Source organism: Podarcis vaucheri, assembly GCF_965113315.1.
Source record: "Podarcis vaucheri genome assembly, chromosome: 8".
Taxonomy (NCBI): domain Eukaryota; kingdom Metazoa; phylum Chordata; class Lepidosauria; order Squamata; family Lacertidae; genus Podarcis; species Podarcis vaucheri.
This window is the reverse complement of record NC_138766.1, coordinates 52,569,134-52,587,396: the sequence shown is the minus strand read 5'-3', so window position 1 is coordinate 52,587,396 and position 18,263 is coordinate 52,569,134. Positions and strand designations below refer to the sequence as shown.

The window sequence follows — 18,263 nt, the reverse complement described above, 5'->3', positions numbered from 1 at the left end:
CCACAGGTTGAGAACCGCTGGTCTAGATGAACAGCTTCTACAGTCAGCCCACAGTGCAATAGGGCAATTGTGTTGGAGTGCTAGGCTTTTGGTGGTCTGGGTTAGTTGAACGAAAAGCTACACATCTAGCCCTGGAGCTCTGTAGTTTTACCCATTTGCCTTGTAGAGGGGGTGGGCCCACCTGGAGCAGAGCTATTTGTATAACATTATACAAATATACAAATGTATACAAATATACAAATGGGGAAGGAGGAAAGAGGGGCCATTTGGGAACACAGGGAGAGAAAGTGGGATGCCACAGAAATGCGGTGTAAGAGCGAGGAAGCACATGTACACAAAAGAGTCAGTAAGTTGGATCCTCTTGAAATGGAATACTTTTTTCACAGGTCCTCACCCAATATCAAATCACAGAGTATGTTTGTCTACATTGACTAAACCCCAAACATTAAGGACCCAGTGTTTTTCAGTTCTGCCATGATGCAAAAACCAGAATCTGAGGCCAACCAATCTTTATGGTGTCTCATAATTTTTACAAGGCATCCCCTTAAAACCACCATCAAATCATAGGCCACCTCTACATCCACAGAAGTGCCTTGTGATTTGTTGATCAATTTGTAGTCATCCTATGTAAAAATTATGAAGATTCCTTGCCTTGGATCTATGTTTTTATGATACTTGGCAATTGTGGCTCTGTGGTATTTGCTATGTAGTCTTACTAAACCAACACAGGACTTAAATTTGATTGGGGTGGGCAGGCAAGGGGGCTATCTAAAATATTCAAAACGTGTTGGTTTCAACATATATTTAAACAGGTTGCTATTTGTGACCCCAAAAATAATTGTGTGGATGCCTGCTATAGGTTTCTCAACATGAAAAGCTTATGCACTAACCCACAGTGCCATTTAGCCTTCAAGGCACTGTTTCTGTCAATGTATATTTCTGTCTACACGTAGGCAACCTTGCCGTGCGCTCCAAAACACAGCAACGCAAAAGGCAATGCTTTCTCCTTTCTGGAGCGTCGCACAGATAAGCGATAACAAGAAGTGTTAAGAGCTAAATTACCCTTGCAGCCTCTAAACTGCAAATGCAGATAATGCGACATGCCCTAACAATATCTGAATGCTGTCTAATAGCAGTGACAATTATATCTACTCCACTTTCTTCCTCGTGGCTTTTAACAGCACAGTTATTAAGGCATGCAAATTCAGGAGGATCCGTTCCCATCCTACTGGGTCTGGCTTTCACTCAGCTCTCATGGAAGAGCAAATAATGTGCATGGCATGTGTGCAGTTTGCGTGTGCAAACGCGTCTGCGAGCACACACTTTCTGTCGGAAGAAGCAACTAGAATGGGGTTAACTGTTGGGGGGGGTACTATTTCATCAAAATAACAGAATCTAGTGTTTATATGTTAATAGAGGAAAAGGCATCAGTGTTTGGCAAGATGCAAGCACAGGAAAGGGCAAAAGACCCTCAGGCTGCGGGGGGGGGGCGTGTGTGTGTGTGTTGCAGTGTAGCCCACGCTTCTTCGACGCAGCCGTCGCCCTGGAGACGACGAGAATAACGAACTCCTGCCGAAGGACGCGCTGCTCGTCGCCGCCGGGGGAGGAGGGGAAGGCCGCGTGGAGCGCGAGGCGGGATCGGGGCCGGTGAGTTTCCGCCGGACGAGGCGAAGGGCTCGAGCTTCCTTCCACAGATGGGGGGGAAGGCGAGGAGCGGCGGCGCATCTGGCGCCCCGCCCTCTCCGCGGAAGGGAGGGGGGAGCAGAGCTTTGAAGTTGCGAAGACGGGATGGTGTTGCTGCCTGAATCTGCACCTGTCTGCTGCGGCGGGAATGCAACGGGCGAAGGCATAGATAGACTAGCCAGGGTTTCCCAAACCTGGGTCTCCAGCTGTCGATGGACTACAACTCCCATCTTCCCTAGCTAACAGGACCAGCGGTCAGGGATGATGGGAATTGTAGTCCAACAACAGCTGGAGACCCCAGTTTGGGAAACCCTGGCTAGCCCCAAAAAGGTACATGGTGTAGCCAAAGGAGGGTAGGGGGCAGGTAAAAAGGTAAAGGGACCCCTGACCATTAGGTCCAGTCGTGACCGACTCTGGGGTTGCGGCGCTCATCTCGCTTTATTGGCCGAGGGAGCCGGCGTACATGTGGCCAGCATGACTAAGCTGCTTCTGGCAAACCAAAGTAGTGCACAGAAACGCCGTTTACATTCCTGCCGGAGCGGTACCTATTTATCTACTTGCACTTTGTGCTTTCAAAGTGCTAGGTGGGCAGGAGCAGGGAGTGAGCAACAGGAGCTCACCCCGTCGTGGGGATTCGAACCGCCGACCTTCTGATCGACAAGTCCTGGCTCTGTGGTTTAACCCACAGCACCACCAGTGTCACTTGGGGGGGGCAGATAGATCCCCCCCAAAAAAACTCAAGAACTTTGGCTGTCCCCCCCCCAAGAAATCCTGGCTATGCCCATGGAAAGAAGGTACACTGCACCTTTTGGGCAGCATGACCCCCTGAAGGTGCTTGACCTGTGCACAGTGGGCTTGGCTCTCAGAAGTGTCATTCGAAGCACAAAGATGAGCTCCTTGGGGAGGGTCAGGGTAGTTTGGACAGAGTTTAGCTCTCTGTACAGTCAGTTCCTTCCTCCTCCCACCCTTTCGTAACTTAAGGGCCACAATGCCACTTGATCTTTCCAGGTGTTTCCCCTAGGAGGGGATATCCCCAATCATGTTTTGGGCCTGACAAAACTATTTCCAGTTTGCAGACTTTGTCGGCCTGGAATAGCTCAGTCGGTAGCTCCTGAAACTTGTCATCTCAGGGCTGTGGGTTCGAGTCGCACGTTGGGCAAATGATTCCTACATTGACCCAGTTCCAACTCTGCAATTCTATTATTCTATGATTCAGTTGAAAATGAGTCTGAAAGGCTGGAGTAGGATTCTTCTATGCACCCTTGGCACACAATGACAACAACAAGAAAAACTGTATTGTATAGTATTTCCAAGTCTTTGAAGTGCTTTGCCTGTATCATCTACGTGCAGTCCTTACAACAATGGTAAAAAGAAGTTAGGATGCTTCCAGGTGGGGGAGCACATAGCATTGGTAGCATCCAAATGCTAGTCTGTATCCCCACCCCGACCCTCATTAAAACCAGATCTACCCATTCCAGGACAAATCTGATAAATTAAAATGGGAGGCTTTCTGATTTATAACTTCCTCTCCTAGCCACTACACCCTCCATCCCCACATTTTACAGGCTCATATCCTCAGATCCCACTGAGGAATACCAGAAGGAACCACAAAAGCTGATGAAGGAATTTCCTACAAGCGAGTAGGACCAAATCTATAGAAACGCATCTGAGGAACCACTAGCATCTTCTGTTTGCTTCCCAAAATACACAGATCAGGCAACCTTGGGTACCCCATAGTATAATGCATCAGTGCCATTACAGTAGGGTTTTCTAGTTATATAGACTCTATTCGCCACCAGCACTCCAAGTTGCACACAGAACATCCCAGATTTCCCGAGGAAACTAGAATCTATGGCAATTCCCCGGAAAATACCATTCCTAGCTCCCATGAACATTGAGGCACTTTTTACAAAAACAAAGATGGTCTGCAAACTATCAGGAATATCCTTAATGGCGTCTTCAACATACTTAGCTACCACTTAGCACAGTGGCATGGCAGTTATATGCATGGCCATTGCTTAGCAGTGTGCAAGCATCTTCATGGCCATGTTAGAGTAATAACTCTTGCTCATTTTCTGTTCCCAAAAGCTTGTCCTCTACTTGAGATACATTGAGAATCTTGGTCATCTTGATTCATGAACAGGAGGCACATATGCAGTTCCACCAAGACTTCAGCAACTTTCACCCCATCTTCAACCTGAGCGTAGACTAATCCATGCAAGAGGAGCACTTTCTGGAAACTACTGTGCAATGGCATAACAACAACAGTAATATAAATCCCATTTAATCCAGCAAATCCTTATATAGGAAACTGACCACTACACATACTGTTTCCAGCTTTCACCTAGAACAGACCACAAAATCCATCATCTACAGTCAAGCCATGCTATACAACCACATCTGTTTAGACGCATCAGGTACTCACAACTAAAAAATTTACAACAGGCATTTCTTGGATTACAATACTCACCCAATGGAGTATCAACACTGGAAGATTTCTCGTATGCTTTACAGCTCTAGGTTTGCCTGGGACCATTAAACCACAAACTCAGGTTCAGACAGCAGACTAACCCAAAACGTGGCTTAGCTCAGCACAGAGCAACTGCAAAATAACTGGGGGGAAGAAAGCTGCAATCTCCTCTCTGGGAGCCCACAAGTTTGTTCGTTTATGTTATGTGGGAATGAAGGCATTGTGATATCCTGTGAGTCAGCCCTTTGTGGATGTGTCTGCCTGGCTGCTGTCTAATCAGAAATCATCTTTGCAGATTTGTGTAGGACTCCCTAGTTTTGTCAGTAGGCATGGGGATCTTGCTCCTTTGTCTGAATTCCAGCCTCTCTGCAAAATTTCTAGTGTATTAAACCTTCCTTTTTCTCCACATGCTAGCTTAGAGTGTTTGTACACAGCTGTCTCTAACAGCTGAGGTGCCCAGACTGAATTCCTTGCACTCATCTGGTAGAGGGACTTGATAGGATTTTATATTCTGACTATCATCATTTTTTGTAACCTTGATGGATGGCAGAATTCCATGTGAACTGACAGGGCCTGGTGGCTGGATGGAGGCAATCAGCCTGACTTGGGCAACCTGCCTTGGGTCATTTGGGGAGCACTGAAGTAGGGGCAGGAGATATATCTGTCATCCATCTGCTGCAGTTGTCCTGGAGCAAATGGTAATATTGATGAAGTTTCTTAGAGTACCTGACCTGAGTGATTCAGCTGTCAAAGTTATAATTTGAATAGTCACAGCTGAAGCAAGTAGCTGTGTCACTGGAGACAGAATTACATATTACAAAGCAAACATTGGGATTTCAACCTAATGTTTGCCTCAAAGCACTAATGCAGGTATGAGGGTGACAATTGTTGGGCTGAATCAGCAGGTGAAAGAGGAAGGTGCATAAGCAATATCTGGTTTCCCCCTGCAAATTCCTTCCCAGCTGTTTATTATTTACTTATTAATTTATTTAAAAATGTATAGCCTGCCTTTTAGGATAATGCCCTCCCACACTGGTGTACAAAATCATAAAACACACAAAAACAACAGTTTAAAACAACAGTTAAGTCCATTAAAACAAGCCATAAATAAATAATAAAGCAGCAGAACAATAAATAGCAATAAGCCAGCAGGTGATAAAAATAAATAAAATGTGGATTGAAATAAAACTGTAACCCATTCCCTGCCCCATCTCAGCTCCAAGATAAGAAATCAGCCTGCTAGGAGAGGTGAATTTGCAGGAGAAAGCAGATGACTACAGGAATATTCAAGAATTGTAGGTTCGTAAAAACAGTACAGTATGTATTTCCATTCTGAAACAACAAATCTACAGACTGCAGTCATAAGTGACTTTACCAGAAAGCCACCCTCAGTTAATCCAATTATTTCCATCTAAACATGCTGAATATTTGGCTGTAAGAATTTAGCATATGGCTGGAGCACTAGGAAGAGTTTCAGTGTACTCATTTACAGCAGAAACACCCTATTTACATTATCATTATTAAGAATGGTTGTCACTTGTTACCTGAATTTCTCCAAGTGACCTGCAATACTGCGAAAAACACAAATAGATATGTTATATAAAAAACAGAACAAAAAACAGCAACCTCCATAACAGCCACAGGAAGTTTTAGCAGTATGCAATGAACAAACAAGATCATCCTAGTCTTATCAAAAGCCTAGAAAAAAAGACAAATCTTTACCTGGTGCCTAGTAGATGTCAACAAAGGTGCCCAGCAGACCTTGCTGGGGAGCCACAACAGAAAAGGTCTTCTCCCTTGTCACCATCCTCCAAACCTTCCTCAGAGGGGGAACTTGGATAAGAGACTCGAAGATCTAAAGGTCTGTGTAGGTTCATGTCTGATGCATTCCATATTAAAAGCCTCAATGAGTTTCTGAAGAAAGGTAAGGTAAGGTAAGCCTCTACTGATAAATGTTTACCCCTCTTTGCTAACTTGGAGTCTTTTTCTCTGTTTCTCTTTCCCCCCTCATGTTCTGTGGCAAAGTGTTGTGGTAATATTATATGTTTTCAGAATGGGAAGTTATTGTGTATACCAGTGCTATTTTTTTGCTGAGAAGCTCAATTATATTCTTACACAGTAATGCTCACTATTCCTTAAATTAGAGAACAGGTGCACAGTGTTTCTGTACTCCATAATTCTGTATTGTTCCATGGCATTGTGGCTCTTTGTGCTTTTTCAGGATCCACCTCACATACGTACATTTTTACAATGCCAACACATTGTGCACAGGTCTTTTTGTCCAGTGCTTCTCTTTTAGTGATCAAGTGTCAAGTGATCAAGTGATCAAGTTCTATATTACGTGTTTTGTTTCCCTCCTTAAAGGTAAACAGCTTTATAGATAAATGTTAGAGCATGATGAAAATCAAGAGAAAATTCTATCATACAGTATATGTATTATAGATCTGACTAGATTATTTACGTGTTCCTTTGGAGCTACAAATCTATGAAGTTGAATCGGGTGTTTGTTATTTCATTATAGTTAAGCACCAAACTGGAGCCATGAGATAAGCTCACATTTTGCCTCACCGGAAGATGCTTTTGTATAAAGAAATAATTAAGAGTCAAAAAGAAATTTAACAGGTAAACACTGTTCAAAAGGATATTGGTGGGTATGAAGGGAGGCTGCTTTTTTATAGCACCTGAACATTTAGCATTCTTCAATTTTTTGTGCAGCTGGAACTAGGTCTAATGGTATTTAACCAAATAACACTTACTTCTTTCTCCGACCAGAGTATAAAAGTGAGTTTGAAGGCTGATTTCCTGATGGTTCATATTTGATCAATGTCACATTTTACTATGAATATTTAAATTCAACATATATATATATATATGGAAGTTTTTATTGTTTAACAGGCCACTGTAGTTTAATATTTTGTTGGAAGCTGCCCAGAGTGACTGGGGAAACCCAGCCAGATGGGCAGGTTATAAATAATAAATTATTATTATTATTATTATTATTATTATTAACCAGTGGGAGGGGGAATAGTATCACTAAATTGAGCAGTCTGAAAATGTTCTTACAGTATGTATCACATATATCCAAACAAAGCAACAAAATTTATATACAACATTACATTTTGGCTATATAAGGATCCATAGTCAGATTACTTTGCTTTTTGCTTCTATATATGTGTGTAGAATAATAAACCACTGAGCCTAGGGCTTGCTGATCAGAAGGTCGGCGGTTCGAATCCCTGTGACGGGGTGAGCTCCCGTTGCTCGATCCCAGCTCCTGCTAACCTAGCAGTTCGAAAGCACATCAAAGTGCAAGTAGATAAATAGGTACCGCTCCGGCGGGAAGGTAAACAGCGTTTCCGTGCGCTGCTCTGGTTTTGCCAGAAGCGGCTTAGTCATGCTGGCCACATGACTCGGAAAAGCTGAGGACAAATGTCAGATCCCTCAGCCAGTAAAGCGAGATGAGTGCCACAACCTGACTGGACTTAACTGTCAGGAGTCCTTTACCTTTTTTATGTGTAGAATAGTTAAAACAGTTTAACTTATTGAAAGAAAGGTCTACAATGTTCATTTTTTAAATGACCTTACAGGGCTTTTTTCAGCTGAAACTCCCCGGAACTCGGTTCCGACACCTCTCATGTCCACTCCTTTACCATTAAAACAGAACAAGGGAGGCATTCATAGTGAGTAGGTTGAGTCAAATCCACCTTCTGTTGATGACTGGTACATGAGAATTTTTAGCTAACCCATATATATTAAGCTTTGTTATTTCAGAATAACTTGTTTGCATGGCTTACTTCAATTAAGCATTTTCACATATATGCATCCATCTAAATTTCAGAGTAGATAGAAAACATAACTTCATTCCAGTTCCAACATAACCATTTTACCACCTGCAGATAAGACAATTTTCTATGTTTTCTTAATCCTAACATTTTTGTGAAGTGGATCAGTATTAACATTCTTTTTGAACAAAAGGCATATTGATGCAGATACTGGCTTGCCTTAGCTAGACTTTTTTTTCTGGATGCACTGGTTGCCTTAGTAACTGAAAATTGAAACTTAGTTTAAGTATAATTGCTCCATATGTTTGTACAAATCACACATCACTGTGATCCTTTAAAACAGTGAGCAATTATTGGCAGAGAATTTAAAAGAAAATTAATGATCAAATGCTGAAATGTGCACAAAATATTTAAATACTCAAATGCCAAAAAAGATAATTGTATCTAATTTTTCTTTTAATTTGTGCCATTCAATTAAAAATATAGAAGAGATAACTGTTCAAACATGCAACCACAGCCTGACCTGCAGTAATTTATTCAAAGCTGAAGCAAAGCATTTGGTAAGGCTGAATACATTTCAACATACGGTTAAAAAAAAGTTACACCTCCAGACTATATCTAAGTTGGGAGAAGCTGGGCAAACACTGGATTGATGCCTGGATGCAAAGGCGGACTGGATGAGGGTGAATAAACTGAGCTTGAATCTTGGAAAAACATAGGCTTTGTGGTTGGTTGGTTGGTTGGTTGGTTGGTTCCCATGTTCAGGATATAGGCCAATTGCCTATTCTGGATGGGATGGAACTCTCTCTGAAGGACCAGATTTCCAACTTGTACTCCTTGATCCATCTTTGACACTAGAGGCCTAAGTGACCTCTGTGAGTAGAAGTGCCTTCTACATATCAGCTTTGGCTAGTTTGCCAGCTGCAACCATTCCTTGACTAGGATAGCCTGACCACAGTGGTCCATAGAGAATTCAGTTTGTGTGGGGCATCTCTTTTATTTGGTCTGGAATCTGCAACAAGTGAAGAATATAGCAGCTAGACTGCTTACAGGAGAAAGTTACTTACTGACTGAATACTACTCCTTTGCTGAGAGAGCTGTACTGGTTGTGGATTTGCTACTAGGTCATGCTCAAAGTTCTTGTGTGAATTCACAAAGCCGTAAACAACTTGGGTCCTGATTCCTTTTTTTTTTTTTACTTTGAGCCCTAAGATCTTCTGATGGGGCACTTCTGGTATATGATCATGAGGTTCACCTAATCTCATTTTCACAACGCTAAACTATGGTTTAGCATTCCATTTCACACAGCCATTGTAACTTGATTTTAAAAGCAATCGTGTGGAATTATGCTTTCCTGTTAATGAAGAATTGTTTTAGTGCTAAATTCTCAGTTTTCTATTGAAATTTCTGTTCTATATTTAATGTATTTAAATCCATATCTTAGGGAAGTTTGAAGAAACTAAGTAATTTAGAATGTTGTATATGTGTGTTGCTGACTATTTAATTTTATTTAATGAAGTGTGAAATAGAATGTAGAAGCATTTGCATAGCATACCTGATGAGACTATGCACCTGTAGTAGTGCTCTGTATTTTATTCTCACCTCTTTCCTGAGTGTCATTTCCTGAATGCAAAATGCATCCTGTGGTTGAAACAATGTATTTCCCTCTACTTATCCTAAATAAGAAACACATCCCATTGTTTCTTAAGCTACTGTCCCAAAATGCCAGATTTAATAAAAAGGGCAATGCAAAGTTGTTGTTTTAAAGTGGAAAGAATAATTTATGTTACAATTATTTTCCCAGCTGTGAAGGGGTGGGATCAACATTAAACGCTGAGTAATTTAACAAACAAGTCCTAGTACAGTACTGTACTGATTTTACAACGTTGCTTCTGATTTATATCAAGGGTTGTTTGCAACTCTGTAGCCTGCTACTCAGCTCCTAAGAAATTGTCCAATATGAGAACCAGTTTAAAGCTTATGTATTTGTCTTTGGGATCAACCACTCTTGCTGATAGGAGGGAGGGTGCAGAATACAAGCTTTACTTCCACTTCTACTGCAGCTATTCTCGTTTTCTTAAGACAAGTTGCTTTGCACCGAGAGTTGCAACAGAGGAAAACAAAAGTAAAGCCTCAGTTGTGTACTCATTTCTCTTTCACTTATATTTATTTTTTTTGGTGCTTGGAATAATTAATAAGCAGATTTTGACAATCCAATGGCTTTTAAAAATGAAAAATATGAATTATATTAGCAATGCTGCATGTTCATATTTTGAATACAGTACATTATAATGGTATATTTATCTATTTGTTTTGTTGTTTTAAAAAAAACAAACTAGGCTGCCAAGAACTGTGGGCAACAATGACTGAAATGTCATTACTTTCTTCCAAGGATAACCGCCAAAAACCAGAAGGTATTTCCGCCCTGCTTCTTGGAACTTAGTACAATTTGCATTTCTTTAAAGTTTTGAACAGATTTAAACTCTCTTTTTTCTGATACTTTTGAATTTGTGTGTGTGTATTTGTATATGCAGTACTTTGGTTGTATCCTCCCTCCATAGTATCTATCCCCACTTTTGCTGTTGTCCCTTAATACTGTTCTCTTGGGATTATTACTTCCAGCTTGGCTTGCCTTGATGTTGGATTTTTACCTGAGGGATAGCTCAGTCAGTAGAGCATAAGACTCTTAATCTCAGGGTCATGGCTTTGAGCCCCACATTGGGCAAAAGGTTCCTGCATTGCAAATGGTTGAACTAGATAATTGTTGTGGCCCCTTCCAACTCTATGATTTTATGATTTCTATGATTTCCTCAGTCTTTAAGACTAATAACCTGGACCGGTGTACATGGTTCCCTAGCACGATCTAGGGAGGGATAAGTGTGAAGTCTGGGCTATTACATGTATGTGAAATTTGATTGGAACTAGAAACTAAGAGTCAGAGTAATTATTACATGAAAACCATCCACATCTTTTCTATTCTGATTCAGTCATTCTCATTCATTCAGATTGTGGGGCCTAATTTGGATTAGGATCAAAATATTGGGTCAGGGTAGTCAGACACTTGTTCTCCATGTCATGGCCCTAGTCCTGATCCTCCCTGCAAGTTGCTGTTAGCCATAGAGGGTGAAATATATACCTAACAGCAAAAGCTGTAGACTGTATATTCTTACCTGAGAGTAAGGACTCAGCTATATAACAGCAAATAAAACATTTTAAGTGTGTTGTAAGTGCTATATACAATGTGACACTTGATGGCGATGGAAAATTCAATGTATTTTTAAAAGCACTTTTCAGAACAGTTTTTATATGTGTGTACAGTGGTACCTTGGTTTTCAAACTTAATCCATACTGGAAGTCAGTTCCGAAACCAAAGCATTCCAAAACCAAGGTGCACTTTCCCATAGAAAGTAATGCAAAATGGATTAATCCATTCCACACTTTTAAAAACAACCCCTAAAACAGCAATTTAACATGAATTTTGCTATCTAACGAGACCATTGGTCCATAAAATGAAAGCAATAAACAATGTACTGCAGTCACACAATCAATCAATCAGTAGCTGAACTGGGTTCCACACAGTCAGAAAAACAAAACAAATAAGCCTCGAAAACAAAAATGCAAAATTAGCAAAGACAGACAGAACTCAACGTAACACTCAAAACAGAAGTGTGGTACTCAAAACGAAAGTGTGGCACTCAAAACTGAAGTGAAAAACTTCAATCAGCAGCGTGACACTCAAAACGGAAGTGTGGCACTCAAATTGGAAGTTTAATACTCAGAACGGAGCACGTTCGGCTTCTGAAAAAAGTTCGCAAACCAGAACACTTACTTCAGGTTTGCAGCGTTTGGGTTCGAAGTTGTTTGAGTACCAAGGCATTTGAGAACCACTGTAGATCCCACCAAAGTCCCACTGAACTGCATAGGGCTGCATGGCAAGCCTGTAATTTTTTTTTATTTAATTTTTTTTACTTTTTATGGCAATTGGCTGCAATCCTGAATTTTGGCCAGGAGCAGCAAGACTGAATGGAGTGGTGAAGCCACCACCACCTTTGAAGACCTGTAGCTCACACTGGACAAGGTAAAAGGTGGAGGAGCAGTAAGAACACAATCTTTTGCTACACCAGCTCCAGGCTGGCACAGCAGGAGGCCCATAGTGGGCGCATTGCTGGCAGATGGCCTGGCATAGCACACAAGTACCTGCAATGCTTCATTTTCTGGTTTACATTGGCTACCAGTGGAGGCAATACCATGGAGGCCCTGAGTCAGCATCCTAACTTCTTCCAGCGTGACAGATCTTCCCACCACCATCCTGATCCAAATTGGTGCCTATTGTACCTGGTTTCTAAGAAAGAAAAAGGTGTTGGGAGCTTGAAATACAAGATTCCGTGTGACATCTAGTTATAAAATGTAGTGATGACACATTCTTTGTAACTTGTAAAACTTTAAAAATATTTATTGCTTGCATTTCCCCCCCTTTTTTGGAATACTTTTAGGGATGAAGGAAAACATTTTGGGGGGCTTGCCCTGCAAGCAACGTAGCTGTGCTGCTGTAAATGCTCCAGCTTCATGTGTTCACAAAGCTATCCATCACATTCAAGATCTAGAAGTAAAAGTGGAAGAATCCTTTCAACAGGTACTTTATTTATTTCCCAACCTTCACAGAAATTTTACTAGAGCTCATTTTTATTTGACATCAAAAATAGGGACACAAGTAATACTACAAAAACAATAATAAACAACAAAAGCAATAATACCGAAGACTCCATTTGTGGGTTGCTCTTCCCAGGGCAGCTCGCCTGGTGCCTTCATTTTACATCTTTAGGCGCCTGGCAAAAACATTCCTCTTGAACTAGGCCTTTGTCTGATTAACATTCTATGTGTTTTTAAATGTGTTTCTGGGAGGAGGGGGTTATTGGTTTGCTTTGTTTTTAATATGTGTCAGGGAACTGCCATCAGCTCAGAGACCGGAGGTGGAAGGGCTGTTGGGTTACAGGGAGCTGCCAAAGATCTTGAGAAGCAGTTCATCCTCCGGGGAGGAGCGAAGCCATGCCTCCAGTGGGGAAGGGATGCAGGGCTCAGAAGATGCAAGGGAGAGCCGCAACACCGAACCTGAGCAAAGCGAGGGGGGGAGGCAGGTCCTGCTTTGCCCACGCCCTCTCTGCGCAGTAGGCTCATGCGCAGAGAGGGGAGGCGTAGGATGGGGGTCAAAAAACTGTTCTGCTGGGGAGAGTTTAAGGACCGCCCACTCCCAGATTCTGCTAGCGACTGAGCAGACATGGAATTGAGTCAGTCTGCATTGTGAACGTTTTGGGCAAATAATAAAGCCTTGAAAAGACCAACAGGGAGTCTTGCCTGTTTGCTCTCGAGCAACCACGCCCGCATTCATAACAATATGTATTTTGTATTTTGATGCTGTGAACCACCCTGAATTCTTTGGAGGACAGTAAACAACTTTAATAAATAATAAGACTGTATAGAATTTTCTTATTTTGATTGCCTTATGATGGACATTTTGGGTTGCTCCCTCCACTGCTATTTGACTACAAAATTAAAAACTTTCAGTTTGCTTGGGAAACGCAGGTTTCAATATATCAGAACAGGATGTGTGTCCAGTCATTGTATTTTCACGATATCTATATAGTTTTTCTTTAAACATGAAATCACAAATACAGTGGTGCCCCGCAAGACGAATGCCTCGCCAGACGGAAAACTCGCTAGACGAAAGGGTTTTCCGTTTCTGAGCTGCTTCGCAAGACGAATTTCCCTATGGGCTTGCTTTGCAAGACGAAAACGTCTTGCAAGTTTGTTTCCTTTTTCTTAACACCGTTAATACAGTTGCGACTTGACTTCGAGGAGCAACTCATAGAACGCAGTGTACATAGTAGCCTTTTTTGAGGTTTTTAAAGACTTTGGTGATTTTTGAAGCTTTTCCAAAACTTCTTTTGCAGCCATTTGGTAAGTTAAGCTTTCAAAACTTTTTTGGGGGGTTTTGGATTTTGGGTTGGGGTGTTTGGAATTCAAGGACTTGGTGTTGGGAAGGGGTTTGCAAGAATCTGGAAGCTTGTGTGTTTTTTCTGCATTTTTATGATTTTCTGTGACCATTGGGCCACTCTGTTTTTTTAAAAAAAAATAATTCTGGATTTGAATTTCTGTGTGCTGGGTGGCTGGGGGAACAGTTGGGGAGGGGTTTGCAAGAATCTGGAAGCTTGTGGTTTTTTCCCCTGCATTTTTATGATTTTCTGTGACCATTGGGCCACTCTGCTGTTTTTTTAAAAAAAATCTGGATTTGAATTTCTGTGTGCTGGGTGGCTGGGGGAACAGTTGGGGAGGGGTTTGCAAGAATCTGGAAGCTTGTGGTTTTTTTCCTGCATTTTTATGATTTTCTGTGACCATTGGGCAACTCCGCTGTTTTTTTTAAAAACATCTGGGTTTGAATTTTGAAATGCTCTTTACAGTATGTGTGACTTTAAAGAGCACTTAATAAACTCTTGTTGCACCAAATTTGGCTTTGTTTGGACTTTTTTTGACCATAGGAACGCATTAATTGATTTTCAATGCATTCCTATGGGAAACCGTGCTTCGCAAGATGAAAAATTCGCTAGACGAAAAAATTCGCGGAACGAATTAATTTCGTCTTGCGAGGCACCACTGTAGCCCAGAGGTGGATCATTTGATCCAACCCTTTGGTCCAACTGTCACACACTACATCCACAACTCAAATGTTTGGCAGATTACACTTACTTTGTAAGCCAAGTAGTAATAGAAAAATTAAGATTTTAACCTTGTTAACTGATTCATAGGCTGTCATTATGAAAGCTGCTGTTACAAGGCTTGGCATGTTTAGGAAAGCAATACATAAAATATAACGTTACTGTCATATTTGCATGTTTTTTTTTTAAAAAAAGTCTGTGGTCCGTGAAATCATTTTAAAACAAATTCAACTTATCTCCATACACATACTCAGTGCAAATTCTACAACATAAAATATGTTAATGAAGCATCTTCTTTGTATTTGCAGTATGATCACTTGTACAAGCTGGAGAAAATTCCATGGTAAGGATCTTCTGAGTTTTGATTTAATGTTTGTACCAGGCACCATTTTAATTGTTTTCATTTTACTAATGCACTCATGGAGTTCTAGCATGAATAAGGGCTTCCCCATTCACTTTAATGCTTGCTTACTTACTTCGCCAAACCTTTATTAGCCATTACAAATATAGGCCATCATAAAACATCCGTATATAAAATTTTAAAATATATACAATAACAGCCATATAAAATTTGTAAAAACGAGGATTTTCATTGGAGTTTCTTCCTGCTAAATAGTGCCATTCACTTTATTGATGGAAGCCTGCTTGTGCACACATAGGGATCCCCACTCATATTTTGACCAATTAATTTTTTTTCCAATTTTTTAAAAATGTATTTACCATCACCTTAATTCAAATTTAATACAAATTTAAAAGTGACTTCCCACCCTGCCATATTGATATTTCACTTCCCACAAGAGTTGAGGTGTTAAGGGGATAAGCCAGGAAGAAGGAGGAGGAGGAGGAGTTTGGATTTGATATTCCGCTTTATCACTACCCGAAGGAGTCTCAAAGTGGTTAACGTTCTCCTTTCCCTTCCTCCCCCACAACAAACACTCTCTGAGGTGAGTAGGGCTGAGAGACTTCAAAGAAGTGTGGCTAGCCCAAGGTCACCCAGCAGCTGCATGTGGAGGAGTGGAGACACGAACCCGGTTCACCAGATTACGAGTCTACCACTCTTAACCACTACACCACACTGGCTCTCAATATGAGAATGGGGAACATTCTCATATTGGTGGGAGTTGAAGTCTCATAGCAACATCTTGAGGGTTATAGGTCCCTTGATTAAGGTAATAGTTTCATGAAAGATGGGGATACTGAAGATGGATTTGAAGTAACATGTAGGTGTTACTAGGGTGTTCCAGCCTTAAAATATTTACTTATATTTACAGGGAGTCAGATATTAAAAATGTCGAAGATAGCTGGTTATCCTCTGAACTGAAGGCTAAACAGTCATTATACTGGGAAGGTAAAAATGGTTGAGTATTTATCCTCTCTGTCACAATGTTATTAGCCAAACTATTTAGTTCAACTTATTTCCTTGAGAATTATAGAATTATTTATACTAGATGGTGTCCCTCTGTCTAGTGGTTGTAATGTCTGGAACCTGTAGGATGGTGCCGTTTGCCATTTGTAACTCAGAAATTTCTGCAAGGGAGAAGACCAAAGGAGAAAACAGTAATTCTCTTGACTGCTGTGTTGAAATAGCCCTTAGCTACAGTGAAGGAACCTTTTCCAAATTCCTTTTCCACGACACATTCTGTGTTCACTGCTTATACTAAGATATATCAGATAACAATGATTTTGAAAGTATGTTGTGTTTTTGAAACTGAGAAACCAAAACAGATTTTCTTTTAGATAATGTTTACTAAAACATAAGCTAAAATGTAAACAGCTATATACATTTGCAGGATAGCGTTTTCATGGATAATTTATCATCACTGAAAACATTCAAATATTCAAATTTTTCTTAATGCTGATGAATATTTTCTCATGAAAACAGGCAGAGTTGTGTCTGATGCTGCTTTGCACAGCGGCAAGCAGTACTGTTAAGTATTGATTCTAGCAGAAAAGAAGGGGGCAAGTATTGTTTTGCCCAGCAATGACACCCCAATAATTCCTGGTCTGTGTAATTTACAATAGTAGGCTAAATGGAGAAAATATATATACAGTTGCTAGACTAAGCTTTAGCATTTACTTATGCAAAATCTGAAAAACAAGGCACATTCCATGCATGCTGTACACATTTTATACCGTTATGCTTTATCTTTTTCCATGATGCTCCCGCAAATTATTTCGATACATTCTGGATCTCCTCCAGACATCTTCTGAGGTCCAAATTGGGTAAAAAGTGTGAAAGTTACAGCCTCAAACTATTACACTGACCAGGTGCAAAATTCATTCTGTTGACTGTTGTTTTAAACTGCAAAATACTGCAGGAAATTTGGCAGAGAAGTGTTAACCCAAGGACTGAAGCATTCTTGCAACAACAAAACATGTAGTCCTCATGTGATTGCCATGAAATAGCACAACCATGGGCCTCACCTTATAGCTATCAATATAAAGTTGCAGCACCTATTTGAATTCAATTCTTCTGGGCAGTCATACTTAATGTGTTGCTTTTTGAAAGAAGGGAAAGCCCACTTGGGACTGCAGCATATCTGTAATTCTTTAGGCACCATCTGCAGTTTCGTGTGTGGAACTGCAGCCACCTCCATTTAGTCAATGGGACCTATTCAAGCCATGGTCACCTTTTCTCTAACCCTCGGTAAATGAAACTAACTGGAAAGGAACTGCAAGAGTTAGAGGGGAAAGCAGCAGCAGTATGGTAAAGGGAGCAGAGAAGCCACGAGCATTACATAAAAGATGGGCAGAGACAGGCATTGGGATAAGGAAAGCTTTTCTCAAGGGTGAATAACAAGAAAGGAAGAGAATGGGGGAGGAGGGAATCTGAAGTAATCATATCCACCATACATTTAAAGCACATGGCCTCCTGCTTCCCAGTTGCCCTGGCCATCTCCCTGAATCTAAGAGAATGAGGGAGGCAGGGGTGCATTTATTTGACATGCACCACAACCAGGGCAACCCCCAAACCAGCTATGGAGACAGATTTCCATAGTTTTTAGCACATCCTTGGGGTGTGAACATGGTTAACAAACTGGTATCTAAATAAAAAAAAATTCCTTCCAGTAGCACCTTAAAGACCAACTAAGTTAGTTCTTGGTATGAGCTTTTGTGTGCATGCACACTTCTTCAGATACTGGTATCTGTTCAGGGCTGCCCTGAGTCACCCAGCAACTTACTGTAACAACTTCATGGTGAGTTCTGGAACCTATTTTTCTGGGTGGAAAGCACTATTTATTGTTCTATAAACTATATTTTTGTGTGCCTGGTTCTAGGACTGTGTATGTGACATACTAAAAACTTGTTAAAAATGAATCTCAGATCATGCATTTTAGATAAACTTGAAATGTGAAACAGTGCCACAAATATTTCTACCCCCCCCCAATTTTTTTAACTTCAAAAGATGTCCAGCCTTTAAAGCAGAAAACAACAGCTGTTCTGGCAGAAGTCACAGAATTAGTTATGAGATTAGAAGAGGAACGTAAAAGGGCCGCAGATGCTTTAAAGTTTGAGGAAAACCGCAGAAAAAAGCTATACCTAAATGCTGATATCCTGTCACGTTGGAGGCTGGAACAGCTTCCCATAGCTGTTCAAAGAGGTATGAAAATTAACCTT

The 18,263-nt window shown here is 40.9% G+C and overlaps 1 protein-coding gene across 8 annotated transcripts in view; it reads left to right on the top strand.

Annotated features, from left to right (window-relative positions):
- The first annotated feature begins 1,494 nt into the window (after positions 1-1,494).
- CCDC178 (coiled-coil domain containing 178) overlaps positions 1,495-18,263 on the top strand; it is a 128,663-nt gene continuing 111,894 nt past the window's right edge. The window contains exons 1-8 of one of the 8 annotated variants that reach the window (XR_014222614.1): positions 1,495-1,647; positions 3,249-4,100; positions 6,675-6,775; positions 10,275-10,349; positions 12,429-12,568; positions 14,954-14,988; positions 15,917-15,993; positions 18,052-18,246. Coding sequence is in view for 7 of the 8 variants with exons in the window: in XM_082234811.1 (XP_082090937.1) it covers positions 10,298-10,349; positions 12,429-12,568; positions 14,954-14,988; positions 15,917-15,993; positions 18,052-18,246 (499 nt within the window). In the remaining variant the exon portion in view is untranslated. Of the gene's footprint in view, positions 1,648-3,248; positions 4,101-5,431; positions 5,453-6,674; positions 6,776-10,274; positions 10,350-12,428; positions 12,569-14,953; positions 14,989-15,916; positions 15,994-18,051; positions 18,247-18,263 lie in introns of those variants that run through there. The other 7 variants (XM_082234811.1, XM_082234807.1, XM_082234806.1 and 4 more) reach the window with 7 other exon arrangements.